Source organism: Ammospiza nelsoni, chromosome 2 (genome assembly GCF_027579445.1).
Source record: "Ammospiza nelsoni isolate bAmmNel1 chromosome 2, bAmmNel1.pri, whole genome shotgun sequence".
NCBI lineage: Eukaryota > Metazoa > Chordata > Aves > Passeriformes > Passerellidae > Ammospiza > Ammospiza nelsoni.
Window position 1 is genome coordinate 58,197,284 of NC_080634.1, and position 18,194 is coordinate 58,215,477.

Sequence of the window (18,194 nt, forward strand, 5' to 3'; positions counted from 1 at the left end):
TTCAGGGACTCATGATTCTCCAAAGGGCCATCCAATTTCCATAGTGTTCTGTAACATTTGCCAAAGGACAAAAACTTACCAAAAACAGCCCCTGACTTGATGCATCAGCTCCCAGAAGCAACTCTTGAATTGAAAAAATGGAAGTTTGGTCCAATTGCAGACAAAATGTGGTACCTGGGGACCAGGAAGTTGTTTGGTCTAAATTCACCCAGCTGTGTATTTCTCCCTCCCCAGGGCCACCCTGGACCCACATACTGGGACCTACTTGGGGAGGGAAGGAGCCACCAGAAGCACTGATCTGACCTGACTTCAGCCAGCACTCTCACAGGCCTCCTTTCCAGTCCATCACCATGGAACAGAAAGGCCACGTCACCATTAAGGTTCAAGCTGACTTACTGTCCCTCAGGCACAACAATCCCGTTTCACCATGGGGTCCCAGCTCCTGGTGAGTACTTGCTGTGCTATCCCTGCCTGACTGGCTCCTGCCTACCAGCTCCTTGGACAGCAGGAGGAAACCACCCAGTGGAGATAAACCTGGGACTGCTGCATGGGACTGATCACATATTTTCATGCAGAAAAATTACTTGTTTTGTTCAAAACCAAATTTCCTGTCTGTGTGACTCTTAATGAAATTCCCTCCTGGGAAAGCATTAAGAGGAGTTGAGATGCTGTCATTGAAGGGTAACAAGACGACTCACAAATCCATCTTGAAACACTGTTTCTTTTCAAAGCATTAATATTAAATGTCAATATAAGCACAAAGCTTCTGATTTTATCTAAACAGCATTCCACTTAACATGAAACAAGCACGTGGGGAGAAGAACGCCAAAATCCTTTGGTATTTTTTGACACTCACTCAGGTCTCCCACCTCTGACCATTAGAGGTGGAAATGCCGTTCTGGCCAGGGTTGAGCCCTGCTCAGTGCCAGTGTGACTGTCCCAGCATACTGGTGTGTAACCCTGTCCCTTAGTAGAGGCAAACACAACTGGTCAGCACTGAAATCACGCCTTGCCCATGCTTGGTAGGGGGCTGAGGCCTCGGGGGAAGGATTCAAGTTGTCTTCCCTGGTGCAGGCACAGACCAAGTGTTGCCAGCCCTCACAGCAATGCCCTGTGAGCGGTCACAGGCTCATCGCTAATGGAACCAACCTCTGCAGTGGCTGCTCAGGAGGCTGGCAGCGAGCCAAGGCCCCAGGTGTGCAGAACCATAAAGCTCTGGCCAGTGCTCTTTGTCTCCCAAAATTCAGACTTCTTCTCAGGACCATCTGCTCTGTTAGATAAGGAAGTCATCTTCCTTGTCCCACTACTTCTGGGCAGGCCAGTCCCACCTGAGCTGGCTCAAATCGTGAGTTCAGTTCTTTGCTCCTCAGTCTCCTTGTGCTGGAAGAGGATCAGCTCCCAGGGGAAGCAGTAGGGTTAGTGTGCTCCACAAGCATGAAGGGAAAGCGCACCCATGGCAGGTTGCAGTGAAAGGTTGGGTTACAAGAGATGCAGGATGCTCTCCCACTCAGCCCCCCCTGAGAGAGTTTAGCACTAACATCCTTCACTCTGCAAGGGCTCTCTTTGCAGCTGAATGATCCAGAGAAAGTCACCCACTTAGCTGGCCAGAAAGCAAAGAGGAGCTCCTCCTTCAGTCTGAAAACATTCAGCTCATGAGCCTGCTCTGCAATAATCAGTGTTGCAATACTTTTGGCAATCTTTCTCAGTGATATCACTCCTTGCATTTTGTTATCTCCTACCTGCATGAAATACTGAAACACAAGAAATTAGTGCTCACAGCAAGCAGTCACATCAGCATTTCAGACCAACTTTTCCCTTATCAGGGTGGTGACAGTCACTTTGCAATGGAAACAAAACTCCTTTCTTCAAGCTCACAATGCCCATCTGTGCACCAAGTCCTTGTAAGCAGGTTTGCCCAAGCTGACAGCACGTGGTGGATCCCAGTGTGACCAGCAGGGTCACACACCAAATGCACAGTGCCTTGAAGCACCTGGCTTCCACACGGCAGCTGAGGAACTGGAAATCTGGGAACTAGCTGTGCCAAGTGTGCCCAACCCGCTTGCTTTGGCTCTCAGCCAGAGACACCTGGGCTGGCGCAGAGGGGATGGCAGAGAGCAGCCTGGGCACAGGGATCAGGGGCAATCCAAGAGAGGGAACACAAGGTGTCTCTTGGGATTCCAGGCTCCAGCTGATGGCAATTCCTATGGCATAGCGGCACAGTTGGCCACCACTGAAAGGAACCAGCTGATTCTTTTTTCTTTTTGTGCTATTTAGGTCTTTGATATAAAAGACCTGACTCGCTCCACATATTTGCTTGCTTTTAGGGCTCAATGGGGATGAAAATGCACAAGAGTGGGAGAAAACAGCATTTGTGGACAGAGCTGGGTCTACCTGCAGTCACCAGGATTTGCTTCAGCAGCACAGACTTTTCCCCCTTTTCATACCCACATCACTTTGTCAATACCAAATATGCAGTTTGAGAAAAGAACTATTAGGATTTGCTTGGAAAACACATGGCACAGCGTAAGATTTTGCTGCAGGCATCACTGTTGTCCAAAAGCTGACCAGGCATTCATCTCATTTGGATACAATCCAAAAGGCCAGACCCCTAGAAGAGCCTCCAAGTGACCAGGAAGCTCTAGTCACACATCACTGCCCCACACCTCTCAGACACAAGCTGAATTCCACAGGGAAGGAGAGCTTTTACTTGGATAGTTCCATTCAAATGGCATTGTGAAAGCCAGAGGGTGAAGGGAAGCTTCATGCTGACATTACAGGGGACAAACCACAAGCTTCTGCATGATGTGTTTCACACCACCAAGGGCCAGAAGAGCACCACAGGGTAATGAGAAACTCTGGTAAATGAGTCTGTGAGTAAGCAGGCAGGAACAGTCATCAAACACAGTAACACTTGTGTTTTCTGCCACAGCTCCCAAGCTCTCTTAGTAAAAGCCAACTTAGCTAAAATATGTTCTTGTATTACAGTTGTGGTTCACATTTGTGGTTTCTTCCTTCTAACAAAACTGCAAGGAAAGGGACCATTTAGTCACACAAGACTGCTTGTCAGTAAAGAAAATACAAATTTACTTTTATTATAACCATAAAGAGGCATATATTTAACAATTAGCTGTACATTCAGCACTCAGGTATATCTGTGTCAAACTCAATTCTCTTACTGCTAAAAAAAGAACACTTCTCAGCAATGCACAACCTGTGCTTATTAGGATGTTTATTGTCTCTGTATTGCAGTTATCTTGACAGACAAGCCTCAGGATACAGAATAAAGCTTTACCCTTGGACCAAAATAGGAGGCAACATTTTTATTTAAAAAAATTAAAAACAGCAAGTTTCTAGTCAGATAATATAAAGCATCTTAAATTAATCTTTTGAAACTATTTACACTATTTGTAAACGTAAATATCTGAAACTGTACATGTTTAAACAAATGTTCATTTAGCAAACAGGCTGTATAAACTGATTGCTCTTCTAATCCTTCCACCAGCTGTCCTAGAGCTGTCTGGGTACTCTAAGAGAGAAAAAGGTCCCAAGCACAAGAGCGACTACTGCCATGGTTTACCCTTCACAACTCTTCTGTACAATGTCTGCATTAAGTTAGTCATAACTCTGTACAGTGACCATGCAGTCCTTCTGAAAAACCTTATAAAAAACAAATATACATATATTACAATGCACTGGACATTATCTTACAGACTGTATTTCTACATAAGTAAAGGGAGAGGGCAAGTTTTTCTCCTAGTTAGTTCCTTTACTTAATTTTTAAGGAGTCATGTAAGGTCCTATTAGTATCATTTATGTATTTCAGCACCACTGCTGTAACACTTCTTGTGGTAGCTTTCAGTCCTACCATCTTCTACTCCAGTCTTGTTATTCATATCAGGAAAATTATTAAACCAAAATATCACTGATGTGCAAGGAAATTTCTTCATATTCCAAAGTACAGAATAGGCTTTATAAATAAGTTAAAGATCTGTCACATAACCCACTACATTTTCATTTTATAGTGCTGCACCATGAAGATTTACACACTGAGAGACCCTGAAGTGTTCATTCCATTAAGGGCCAGGCATTTAGCATCCAGCTTTCCACACTAATGTCCAATTAATGCTCACTCAACAGCGTGCACTGGTTACCAGTCACCGAGTACTTATCCTCGCTTTACAATGCAGATTTGACAGCCTTGCACTTCAGGTTCAGGCATCCCCACACCCCCTGATCAGCACTTTCTCCAGGGCACAAAGGCTGTGCAAGCTCCAGACTCCCACTGTAAACAATGTGACACCACCATCTGATCTTGAGAAAGGCAAAAACACTAACTCTGCCCTAAAATTAGATAGCTGAAACTCTCAGAGCTACGCAGTGCTGTAAAGCATCTGAAAACATGTAGTTCACTCAGAAACAACAGAAATTATGTTGCACAGCTTTCCATTGCAAATCCCAAGGATCTGAGACCTTCACATGGAGAAAGGCTAGAGTATGACACTTCAGGTCAGGCCTCATAACTCCCCATCACAAGAGTGTAAGAAAGACAGCCCATCCAATGTTCCAAGAAACACTTCACATGTGGGAAATTAAGGTTTCCCAAGCAAGAACCTCTGAATTACTTTCAAGCATGTGGTGGATTACCAGGATTTTCAGAGAAGTTAAAGAAAAACTCAGAGCATGCCTGCTTAAGTCTAACTGTCATACCAATATGGTCATCTCCCAACTCTCAGAAATATCTATTGCTGCTCTCATTTGATTTCCTGCACTGTATTTCCAGCATCTCTTTAAAAGTGTGATTTTCCATTGCATATATCAACTCATTAAGGGAAAGCAAGATTGGTTTTTACATTAAAAAAACAAACCAAAAAAAGTTTTCAATTTTGAAAATACCTAGAAAAGGCAGTAATTGAGCTTCCATAAGAGTAATCAGCAAAGGGGTTTTTGTTTCACTTTCTTCTGCCCACTGCTCAAGTCAATGAAAAGTAAGACCTTTACCAAATCAAGAAACCTGTTCATTTGGGGTTTTTTCCCTAAAACAGGGTAAAGCAGCCTGGATAGTTTTGATGCAGACCAGACTGCACAGGGATCTTTTGCTGACTTCAAGCAAATGTCTCTGCATTCCCTTCACTCCCTGGCACTTGGCTGAAGCTTATTCCAAGCAGCCTCACTCTTGGCCTACTTGGACATCGACAAGAGTAAGTTCACCTGAAAGACAAAATGAAAGCCTATGTTAGGGAAGCCAAGTTTTAGAACTAATGTGTCACATTTTAACCTTTAAACAAGATTCCTAGGAAGATCATTAATCAGAAGACAGCTACAAAACAACAGCCAAAATTTCCAGTCAAATGCTTTTTAAAATGACGACTATGCTGACCACTCATTTCAGCAGTCACAAACTACTGTGATAAACTTCCTAAAGTAACTTCATGTGCTGTCAAGAAATTCCAAAAAACAGGCAAACTGGCAAAAAATGTTACCATTCACCTCAAATATCTGAAACACACTTGGGATCCTCCACAGTACTTGTTTCCCATAGATTACAACATGGTTTCCCACACACTTCCGTTTGTAGGGTAAGTGATCCTAAGGTTCATCAGATAAACAATTAAAGGGAGCCATCTCCTCCAGGGTAACCTCACCTCCTTATGGTGCACCACTCCCACTCCAGGACAGTGCTCCAGGACAGTTATCACACATGCCTGTGGCCACACACACTGCAGGCAACATCCTCTAATCCATAAACTAGATTACCTGCTTAAATTATCCTGTGATAATCAAGATTCTACCCACATTCCCTAGACTACTAAGGTCAAAGTGACATTTTTAAAAGCCTACTTGGTTTCTGACAGAGAATCCTAATAGAAGGAATTCTTAACCCAAATTATCTCTGAGCCTACAGACCATGCAGGGTTACACTTCCATAAACACCTGCACATTTTCTCTCTACAATTCACTTCAAATGCACTCTAGCAATTCATTCTCGTGCTTCCTAAATGTAAAAGCTGCTGGTTTTTGTATTTGTCAAAGGAAAGACTGCCTTCAAATGCAGTTTTTTTAAGGCATATTCACAGGCTTTGATACCTTTCCAAGAAGACAATGCCAGGAAATGGCAAGATTCTTCTACAGTGCTGTAAAACTCAATTCCCAGCAACATCAATCACCACCTTGGTTTAGGAAAATCTATTAGACATTCATTAAAAAAACCCAACCAAAGTCCTCTCCTAGCTGAGAGTTTTAAGATCAGATAAAGCCCAAAGTTTAATCATCCAGGATTAAGGGGGATAAGAAATAAACAATGATACTGAACACTGGAAATACAAAAAATGAAAAAAATCTATGTTTATAAAAGCCAGTCACATGAAAGAGCAACTGATAAAATAGGGACCTTCAATATATACCTGTTCCATTGAAGGACAAGCTATGATCTGGAGGTCTTCATTACTAAATTCTTCCTTTAACAGAGCATGGAGTTTCTGGAACATTTGCTGAATGTTATTCTTTTAAAGAAAAGAAGAAAAAATCAATATTAAAAAACACAACACCCATCTTAAACCAGAATAAACACAATGTACATGGAATAGCTACTGAAGTGACCAGGGAGAGAGAAGCAGTCAAGCTCCAAGAACATTTTTTCTAAAACAAGCCCCAAAACAGCTACAGGAATCCACGTTAGCCATGAGATAAAAACTTCAGTTAGATGTGCTAAAGTGAAACACTGAGTCCTAAAGACTTAACCTGGAAGCTTAATACTCAAGCTTGGCTCCCCTGATTGTTTACAGCAGGTTTTCCACTCAGTCTCTATCACCCTTTCTGCCTCTGGTGCTCTTGCCCATGCATAACTGACCAAAATCGACTGGTTGGTGTGGGACAGAGTTAATTTTCCTTATGGCAACTCATTTGGTGCCAGGTGGAAGATGTACACAATAAAGAGCAGCAGTTACTTCCCTGTAGTATCCATGTCTTGCACAGTACAAGTGAGAGCAGTAGAGCTGTTTGGATTTGGCTTTTTTAAGCTAAAGATATCACCATGAAACATCTACAGGAAAACATGGCAGCAGTACTCACCCTGACTGGCTTAAACAGAATTAATTCTGTATCTTTATTGGACAAGTATAAGGACATGCTTCGTAAAGTTGATGGCAACTTTGTTTTTATTGTCTTGTAAGTGGAAGAGACCAGATCGTTGATCTTTGCTGAAAGTAAAAGCAAATGTGTTTAACGGGCTAAAATGGAGTTCTGCTTGCTGAAACCTACACTCCAGAAAATCACCTCCACTCTCCTGGGGCGGATCATTGCCAGAGGTTTGAGTGGAAGGGAGAGAGGGGGTGCTGGGCTGTGCAGCGTCAAACCCATCACAGGACCACAGCTTGCCAGACCCTGCTTCCATTCCCTGCAGAAAATGTACCCATCCCATTTCTGAAAGCTACCACATCCTCCTGAGGCTTCTGAAATCACAGCCCTTCAATAGCAACTAAGTTCTACATAGGCTCCCTCCCAAAAAATCTAACTGGAAAAGCAACTGCTGGGAAACAGTGCTAGCAAAGAGAACAGAATCACAAATCCTCCTTACTGGTTATAGGCCATGTTTGTGAGAGGAAAGGCTGCACAGAAATCTGCATTTTGAATTAACCAGACAGGAATCCTCTGTCAGACAAGACCTTCTTTCTTTATTGCTAGAAATTTTAATGATTTTACAAGATCATTGCCTAAAGGCCAGCGGAAAAATACATTCTGTAGTTTTCAAGTACTGAAATTAAAATCCTGTGTGGGTTTTTACCCCCCTCAACTTCTGCCACATCTAAATTTTCTGCCTAGTCCTACTTCCCAGACTAGGCAGACTAAATGACTCCAGGAAACAGCAGAAACTCTGATTCAATTTGCTTCTATACACATAATTATCTCCAAACAAACATTTAAAAACTCCTGAAGAAGAGGGAGATATTAAGTAGAACCTCGAGTTAGCCCTTGAGAGTGTCTGACCTATGGAGCAGCACTGAATTATGTATAAACATGGCTGGCTTTGCATCTTAAGAATATGATGCAACAGAAGGTTCCAGTGTATGATTTGGAATAATCAGAATTTTTCATCCAGAAGCACAACTTTGTAAAGTGAAGAACAAAACAACCAAGGAACATCTAAAACTGCTCCAAATGCTCCTACAAAGTGTTCACATTTGAATTTTTAAAAAATAGGGAAACAAACCCAGATTCCATTTTTGCATGGTGACAGGAAAACTCAAAACAAAGTAAATACCAAATGTACAGACAATAAGGGAGTCAGTGAGGATTCATTCTTTCCTATACAAGTAAAAGCTTTATCATAACACAATTAATTAATTCCTTAAGCACATTCTGTATGCAGTTGCAGAAATGCTGTTTACATGCAATCACATGTAAACAGCACAATCACATGAACAATCACAGCTTGAGAAATACTCAAGGCATTAATCTACTGCACCAATTAAACATATATTCTGAAGTTTGTCAGGTTTTTAGAGCTGGCTTAAGACATTTCAAATAGCACACAGGCTCAAATGGAAGCCAGGATTTGCAAGAAAAAAGTAGACAGTTCTTATATGTAGAATTTTTCAAAATCAATCACAGTCTCTCAGTCCAAGTTATTCTGGCCACCTCTTCAGATTCCTAATAGTAACATGAATATAAACCAAAGTAAATACCTGGTTGTGCCCAAGGTTGCTGTGAAAGGCTGTAATTGGGACCTCCTTGAGTGGCCATTGTTTTTAAAGCAGCTGCCTAAAAGAAGTAAAATCAACAAAATGATGTTTCTTTCAGTTGAGTTCACAACAAAGTAACCAACTAAAAATTGCACAACTCTCTGAGATACCACAGTGTACAGAATCTCCAATGATCTGTCTCTTCTATGGCCTGACTTAACAACACACAGGGGAAGCAGCTTGACAGAAATGCAATTCAAAATTACAACCATGATCAATTCTTGAAAGTAAAATTCTAAATGGGATTAAATTTACAAAGATGCTTAGGCACCTAAGGATACAAAACCTCAAAAGAGACCTATCCTTAAGCAGCTTAGTCAAATTCCCCAGATTCCCAATGAATCACTGAGATCACTCAGAGAATCTATCAATCTCACCAGTTACCCATCTATATTTTAGGCATGCCACTGACCCCTACCCCAGCATGACAGGCATGAGTAAATTTAATACTGTCATCTTCTAAATTCTTTAAAAATCAGCAGCTAGGATATCTGCAGTCCATGCAATGCTGGGGCCCCAGTTTCTGAGAGGTCATGTCACTTATTCTCAGGACCTAAGGTTCAGAATAGATCCTCTTGAGAGGTTTTCTCACTAGAAATCCTGGCCTCTAGAGCAGGTTCTAGAAAGAAATGCATTGAACAAGACATCCAATACTCCCTCAAGAACACACATGACCCAAGACTGTTTTTGAAGGCTTACAAATGCAATCAAAGTAGATTCTGCAGAAAGAAAAGCTCCTGCCAACCTTCACACACTTGTTACAATTCAAGGAAAAATTAAAGCTTCTTGATCAAAGAACACAAGGGTTGCTTGTAAAAACAAGCTATGACATATTCCTTTAACTCCATTAATCTCAAAAATGCCTGGAAAATTGCTGTTGGAACTTAAAGGAAAGCACATTATCTTCAGCTAATCACACAGCACAGCAGATTGTCATATACCCAATTTAAATACCAATTCCCTTATCCTCCCAGTACTTCAGTTAGGTTAACAAACATACAATACATTTGTACCTTTGTCATGAACTCCTCCAGCTGGTCTATAAACTGTTTGGTTTGCTGCTGAATAAACTGCTCACAAGCTGATTTCAGATGACGATCTACGTCTTTCTTGGAGTCAATATAATGTTCTCTGATTTCTGGAGTACCCTTGAACAGAGAACAACAATTCTCTTCTTTTTAACTGCCAGAGATCACCACACATTTAAATGACCCAATTTTTCTTAACTCAATAAGACTCCACATTACCTCCAGTAAGAACTGTATCAAGGCATTGTTGCTGTTCAGTCTAAAAAATCTTGAAACTGCCTTAGGATTCAGGATTTTAAATGCTGCATCTGTGAATCAGAAAGTCACTCACACTGTAAGTCAATGCCACTCAGCTCCAGGAACTACAAACTCTAATCACTCATTTATGCATAAAAATGGCCCAGCATGAATGACTATGACTGCAACATTAATGACTCTAGCACTGCTCAGAGTGGATGCACAAGGGCACATGCACAGAAGCACACAAAGCTTAATTCACTACTTTTCAGTGGCACCTATGGTACACCTGTACCTTAAAGTTGCACAGTCTAAACAGATAAATACATTACAAGAAACTAACAAGTTGCTGATATTAACTGCAGCGCTATAACCATGTAAATTGTGTGAGCTCTCCTTTTCTTCTTACTGTAATCTACAAGTGGAAGACTTTCGTAAGCTATTTAGGCATTTACAAACAAAAATTTTGCACACATTGCCTGGGAAAACCAACTACAGTTGTATGAAACAACTTTTAATTGGCACTTTTTTCTTCTGTGCTTAGCTGCTTTAGTTAGGACAAAACAACAAAACATCAAGGTTGATAAACACTCATGTTTATGTTCTCTACACAAGTCTCCAGAAGGAAAAGCAACAATGTCTGTAAATAACACAAGATACTGAAATTACACCTATAGTCTCAACAGGATGCTGGCACACTGAAATCTAGTCAAACTGGGAAAAAGAAAATTATTAGTTACAGTATAGCTTTTCACCCTACTGTCAGCCATTTATCATCCTACAAATCTATCTGCTTTTTTTTTTCACTTCAAAAGGAATTCTGCATTCTGTATGAAACAGGGGAGGGAAAAAATATGTAAGAGTAAAAGAAGTGTTTTCTGAGACATTAAATAAAGAGATAATACCAAATATATATGTTTGTAGATTTTGCACTGAACTAAGAACCTGCACTCCTATGTAGTGAAAGGTGAACACAGAGCAAGATTATTTTTGTTCTCTGATTTTTTTACCAGAAATTTCAGAAATTCCAAAGATTTCCTAAATTATTGATTAGAAGACTATAAGCTAGTCCTTCTTCCCACCTAATATTTCAGTTACATGTACCTTAACATTATACTACTTCAAAGAAATTGGACAAAAGCATGACTTTTACAGTAAGCAGTCCCACTTCATCTGTAAATACCAAATTAAATCTTAAACCTGTGTGCAGGAAGTTTGGTAGAACACAGTAAAACTATTAGCCATATTATTTTTCCTCTACAACTCATCTCAAATATAAGAGCCCTACTGGCCTATGCTACACCACAGTAAGAATTAAGCACAACATATATCTTTTCAACACCACTGCCACCACCACCCAATATAAAGAAAGTGTTTTCCATTACTTACCACTACCACCTGCAAAGCACTGGCTGGCACAGAAATTTATTCCATTAAATGAATATGGAGAACAAACTTGTGTATCAGCCAGGACAAGACACCAAAAGGATGTATTTGCCCTTTAACCTCCAGTCAACTAGAAACCACTCAACAGGTAGGAGGTTTCATTGATGTTCAAATGCAACAAGTGAAATGGTTAGTGTAAGAAATGCTTGCTCAGAGTTAAGACTGCAGCATATTAGCAGGAAAGAGAAGTTATTTCTTCAGCTTTCTCTTCTGGAATGGAAAGAGAGAAACTCGACATGCTTCCAATAATTTTTCCCATTATCCTTACAACTTGGAAAGTGCATGACAGTTCAATTTTGTGTTAAGAGCTTTTTTTCCTGAATTTTGTAAGGGAACAATAGTACAATCTCAAAAACCATGACCATGGCCACTACTACTATTTTCTTACAAGAGACATGCTCACTACATAATACCATAATACCGATACTGTTCATTGATCTTGCAAAATAAGAAATCCTTCTCAAAACAAAAACCTCACAGAAAGGTCCAAGAAATCTTAATTTGCTCTAGATAAGTTGACTATGTATTGTTAAATTCCCCTGCTAAGCAGCAGAAAGATATTTCTTTAACAGGTCAGAAAAGAGGAAAGACAATTCTGTGCAATAGAAATGTAGATTATTTAGCTGTTCTTAAAAAAGACTGGATAAATGAGTTAGGTCAGCAGTGAAAGCAGGCAAACACATTTCATACAAAAATAAGGAATTTATTAGATACATTTTGAATTGCCCCGAGTAGGAGAATGGTTTTGGTTTTTTTCAGAAAAGCTAGGAACAAAGCAAGAGATTAGAAAAAGCATACAGGTCATTGCAAGTGAACATAAAATAAACCCAAAACTTTTGCTGGCACAAAGGGAGGACAATCCCATCCCATTCTGTAGCCAGCAGCTGTTTAGTACCTCTAGTTTTCTTAAGGTCCAGGGAAATTTCCTTAATGGTGAAATCAGTGTGGAAAGGAGCAATTTGTTCACGAAGAATCAGAAGGTGTTTTATTAAGAAAAGCTGTCCATCGACCTGGGTCTACAGCACAAGAGAAAGAACATGCATTACATGTAAAAAAAAAAAAACCCAAACAATTAAATGAGGAGCAAAGTTTCAACGTTTCCAGTTTTATTATTTAACAAGCTTTTTCCATTAGTCTGTAATGTGATTAACTACACTCTGGGATCAACAAATCCCATTTCTATACTACTCCTAATACACTGCACTACAGAAGCATTACTTCTACTTTAATGGGATACTTTATTCCTATTTCTTAGAAGAATTAGATTACACAGCCATATTACTAAATGTCCTCATCAAGTAAAGGTATCCACTATTTGAAAGATACAAATTTATTCTTCTTCAGAGAGAGGAGCTTCATGTAATTCACATAATTTATAGTTGAAAAACATGAGGTTCTAAATTCGTTTTCATCATTACAATGACTAAAAAAAGTCAATGTTCCTGTAATAATCTTGATTAACTGTGCTGTTCTGCAAAGGTCTTACAACGCATTTTTCTCATGTCATTAAACACAAAGCTTAGTTAATTTCTAAACAGTGCAGCAAAGATACAAATAGTAAAAGAAGGCCAAGTTCACTCCATCTAAATGATGCATTTTGCACTGTTTGTTATTTTAACTGCATGCTTTATAACATGTGCTGGTTTTAATCTTTAAAGTTCATGGCTCATTGAGGTAAAAGGAGGAGACTCTAGAAATCAAATTCGCTTTCGCAAGCTGGAAGACGACTTTCCTTGATACAATGTTAAATAAAATAGAAAAGAATAAATCAGATTTAAATCTGCACTTTCACCAAATAGAAATTTCACTAAAAATGAGTGGTGGAAAGGGCCTCTTGAGTTGTTTGGGGTGATTGGTTTTGGTTTTTTTAAATTCTTATATGCATCATTTTACCAGATAACACTAAATTAACATGCATCAAGAACAAAGTAATAGAGATCCTAGTTCTGGGCCAACCTATTTAGGGCTCATTGCAGAACAAGTTTCATTCTCTGCAGTACTTTTAAATCAATGCTGGCCAGGTACATAGTGCTGGAATTGGTATTTAACTGTAGAATTCTGAACCAGTTACACAGGAAATAGTTATCTGCTCAAACTAAAGGGAAATGTAGCTTGCACTTCTTTTTAAAGTTGCTATGTTTAACAGATTTTTTTAAAGGACACTCAAAAGAGACACTTTAAAACAAATAACTTCTAATCAGAACTAAAACCTTTTTCATTACTAAATAGTTACTGCTTATAAAAATCCAACAATTTTACCCTACTAAGACTTTTCTTTTTTAATTCACTTCCTGGCTGTTAGGAATTAGCAAATTACTACAGGATTTAAAGGAACTGTGACAGGGAAAAAAAGTTTACTCCAACTACTTAAACACAGTTAAAGTGTAAATGACTTGATGAATCTGCATTGAATTCTGAGCAACACACCAGACCAAACCTTTTGATAATACAGTTCTGAGCAGAGAATACTTAAAACTTCTTCCCAGTGAACGTAAGTTAGAAAGATTTTTAAAAATTCAGACAATGGAGGCAGAGAAAAAGAGAAAAGAGTAACAGGCAGTGAAAATAAATACAAAGTCCTCTAGCAAAAATTTCCCTTTAGGCATCACTTTACTGAATTCCCATGAGTTCGAGCAGCCTGTAAACATGATTGCTACAATCTGTATGCCACCTTTTCAGACATGCTACCATGTGAATCATTATCTTTGCCCTGCAATACATTAACCATAACTAAGAACTGGCAAATCCACCAAGTCTCTGGGGGCAGGGCAACATGCTTTAACTAAGATTTTAACAGAATTCTGAACCACTGCTTCATGACTTTAGATATACAAAGGGCTGGGGGCTGTGGAAATCATAGCCAAAGCACAGATTCTGACCTTGTTTTTGCTGATGGAATCGGCAGCTCCCAGCAGCGACTGGATGCAGGCAGATAAGGCCTCTTGTGATAATCCCTGAAACACTGCCCTCTGCAGGGAAAAGGAAAAGAAAAAAAAGACCAAGAAAAGAGGTGTCAGCAAAGCTTAGGCGGAATTTTAAGAGTTGCACTGTGTGAACAATGTGTTTACCAGCTTATAAAACTCCAGATCAACTAGCTACAAACATGTTGGCTACGTGCAGTGACAGAGAATGAAGCATTCACATACAAAAGCTTGCTACAACCACTCAGGCTGGATGCAGGTACCCACACAAGCCTGCCCTGCTCACCCTGCACCTCTGAATTGGCACCTGGGTAGCAACATGGTCAGTGACACCTCACACTTTCAGAGCCAACAGCATGAATGGTGTGTGCTGGGTAACCTGACCAGGCACTCTTTGTATGTCAGGGCAACTACCTGTGTGTGTGCAAGCTACACCTGAAACAGACACGAGATCATTGGAGTGAGCTTAACCTCAGGCAGCCTCAAATTACCTCACATTTGTGACAGCTTAGTAAACAAACATGACAGCTGCCACGGCCCAAGGGACACGGAGCAAGTGCTTAAGTGGCAGCAATATGATCCTACGGCTGAGCCAGCCATAGGAACACAGCTCACTCCCACCAGCACTGCAACAGAGCCCTGACTGCTCCAGACCTGCCAGCACCACTTCATTCATGTGTTCCCTATATAAAGGGTGCAGGCAAAGGGTGCCAGTTCTGCTACAGCATCTCAGGGGAAAACTAAATTAACCTCTGTGCAGATACACTGTAAACGAGCCTTGCAAACAACACAGAAATCACCTCATTTACAAAGGTCTAGCTGAAAACAAGGGCAAATATCCATCTGTTTTAGTGGGATTGATATTTCAAGCACCAAAGCATTAGTATTTTCCAGCTTCTTTTTTAGTAATAGCATCTTGGCAGGAGTTTTGTGTAACACGCATCAAAGATATTTTGAAATCCATTAAATGTGTCTAATAAAGATACAACACATGCAGAAAAGCAAAAACACTTGCATTAGTTTCCTCAGAGACTTAGCAGCCTTGTATGCTGTTAAATGAGCAACACAAAACACATTCTAGTGGGAAAGTCTTAAAATATGTTTTAAATAAACATTGCTTTTGTTTCTGATAGACAAGAAGATTTCCACTGTCTTAAACTTTGGAAATGTGTTACTACGTTTTGGAACATAGAGAGATGTACCACCAAAAAAAATTCAGAACATTTTCAAAATGTAGAAGCATCACAGTCACCATTTTTAAGACCAGACACATCACTCAAACACATTCACCCAGTAATTTCAGCAATAAAATCATTCCCTGTAATTGACCCAGAACTTTCTATTTTTTCTTGTCCTATTTACTCCTCAGCTTTGGTGAGATCAGTATCTTGAACATCAGACACTGAATTATTTCTGTAACAGCAAAAGCAATAGATGTACAAATCAGTGCCATTTTTCCAATTCTACAAATATAAAATTGTCTTGGAAATGACAGCTTAAATTTGTCTGTTCACTTGTTTTACATAAAGATAGCAGCAGAAAGACCAAGGGGTTAGAGGCCGGTAATTGTCCATTCCTAATTTGTATTAAAATATTTAGACATGATGCTCTACACACTTTATAACTTCATCTTAAAAATTAGATAAAGAAATGTTTGCATACATCTATACATCTGTACAGTTTGGAGAGACACACTAGAGTCCTTCTGACAGTAGGATACCACATTCCATGCAGATCTGCAGGTGAAATCGTGCTCTGATGCCTGGGATTAAGGAATTCAGCTGAACCTGTTTAAAAGCAAAATACACACATGTAAAGCTTGCCCATCTGTCCTTCCAACCAAAGGAGACTGTAATATCAACTGAAATATAAAATTCCATTTTATACTCTCTACACAGAAATATGACATTTTATTTTACCCAAGCATGTTATTTTTTTTTTCCTTCTGAGCAGGTCAGTACTAGATTTCTGATGTGAATCGAGCACAAGCCTATGAAAGACATGAATTTGCTTTCAGGGGTGGCCCAGCTCAACCTTTTTAAATGAGTTAGTGTTACAGGCATGTCTCCAATGACACACACCTCCCACTCCACTAAACAGCTGAAATTATCAGTTAGCGAAAAAAAATAGCACAGGAGAAAAGAATAAAAAGAAATGGTTAGAGATCATGAAATTACAGGAAATGCTTAGGAAAAAAAAAGGGAAAAAACATTATTCACTCTTTGCCTTCTGCTGGGGATAATCCTACATGGATTGAACAGTAGCAAAACAATAGGGTTTAAACATAATTTATAAACTGCAAAAATAACAGCAAAACCAATTTTGTCATGAGATTGTTGTAAACAAAAAAAAAGTGCTCCTCCTGGGTAACCATCATAATAACACAGTATGCTCAAAATGGATTTTCACAACACCTGACAGACAGACGTCTGTCTTCATTTTGTCCTTAAATCAAGCTGGGAAACAGCTGAGTCAATAGCACCAGAACTCTGATTTCAAATACCAACCATTTAAAAAAACTAAAATTTTTGCAGTTTCACCTGCTGATGGAAAATGCATTTGTGTTTATGTGATCAGTGAAGAAATAATCTGAAATAATCTAGTAATATCTTTCTACCTTCTGCAACTATAAATTTATTGTCACAGTAATTAGAAAGCCTGTAAAATCTTATGATATCTGTTTGAGGTTTCTAGGCCATTTATTAGTCACTTCAGCTATTCCTGCAGGTCCTGAAATGGGAGAGAAGCACCTCTGAAGGACAAATGATCCAAATTATCTCAGACACACATCTTCAAATTATACCATATAGGTTCCTTCCATCTCCTGAGTGCAGGTGAGATTTAAAGGACTTGCAAATTCCATATACCTGGGGTGAAGTACGATGAACTCCATTCTCAATGGGATTTGTGGAGTAAAGCTAGAAACACCTATGCAGACTTTCCAAGCCAAAAGCAAGAAACTACCATGTAATCAAAAGGAATACAAGAAACAAGTGATAAAGAGCTAAGAAAGATGCTGCTGGGTAAATAAATAACACTGTACCACTCTGAACAATGATAAAATAAAAGGAGAAATTCTTCATGGATCTTCGATAGTAATTTAAACTCAAACAACTGGCATCAGAACAGCCATATTTTATGAGATTTTATTCCAGTTTGCTGTAATTTGTGTAATTACAGACACATGGGTCACATGTTTAAAAAGACAAGGAGTTAATTCTGAATTATTTTAAATACCTATAATTTAAGAGACATGCCTGACACACCAAATCACCTTTCCATCTTAGCACAGCTAACAAACAAAAGTAACCTCAAGTACATATCTTGATGGCAGGGACACTTTTCAGTGGAGAATACAAAATCTCAGGTTTATACAAAGTACAATAGATGCTGTTGGTTGCAAAAGTAGTTGCTTCATATAACAGACTGTACTCGAAGCACAAAGAAATAGCACCAAAAGAACAGGATCAGGCTGTTTCTCATCTAAAACACAAAACTAAACTTTGAGACAAAGTTCACCTCTAAAAATTGCTTATGAATTTGTCTAGGAAAAGAACCCATGCAAGTTTCTCACAGATGGTTCAAGCTAGTGCTCACAGTCCATGAGCTTTATGCATTAATTTGACAATATGAGATGTATTTCATACCAGATTTAACTAAGCTGCAGGACTCAGGATCTTCTAGCCGGACATCTGAAAATGAAGCTTCAGATGGCAGCTTCTTCTGTTCCTCTTTCAAACTCTGTGCAATTTGCTGCAAAGAAAGATACACAATAATATTTTAATATCACATAACACTGCTTTGGTGTTACAACAGATAAAAGC

The 18,194-nt window shown here is 39.4% G+C and overlaps 1 protein-coding gene across 4 annotated transcripts in view; it reads right to left on the minus strand.

The window, feature by feature from the left end:
- Positions 1-3,060: 3,060 nt before the first annotated feature.
- Positions 3,061-18,194, minus strand: part of COG3 (component of oligomeric golgi complex 3) — a 30,732-nt gene continuing 15,598 nt past the window's right edge. For all 4 annotated transcript variants that reach the window (XM_059466299.1, XM_059466297.1, XM_059466298.1 and 1 more), the window contains 10 exons: positions 18,018-18,123; positions 16,033-16,157; positions 14,329-14,418; positions 12,345-12,465; positions 9,986-10,074; positions 9,752-9,886; positions 8,682-8,757; positions 7,069-7,196; positions 6,402-6,500; positions 3,061-5,208 (listed from right to left, as the gene is read on the minus strand). In XM_059466299.1, coding sequence (XP_059322282.1) covers positions 5,179-5,208; positions 6,402-6,500; positions 7,069-7,196; positions 8,682-8,757; positions 9,752-9,886; positions 9,986-10,074; positions 12,345-12,465; positions 14,329-14,418; positions 16,033-16,157; positions 18,018-18,123 — 999 coding nt within the window. In that variant the 3' untranslated portion in view covers positions 3,061-5,178. The remainder of the gene's footprint in view (positions 5,209-6,401; positions 6,501-7,068; positions 7,197-8,681; positions 8,758-9,751; positions 9,887-9,985; positions 10,075-12,344; positions 12,466-14,328; positions 14,419-16,032; positions 16,158-18,017; positions 18,124-18,194) is intronic.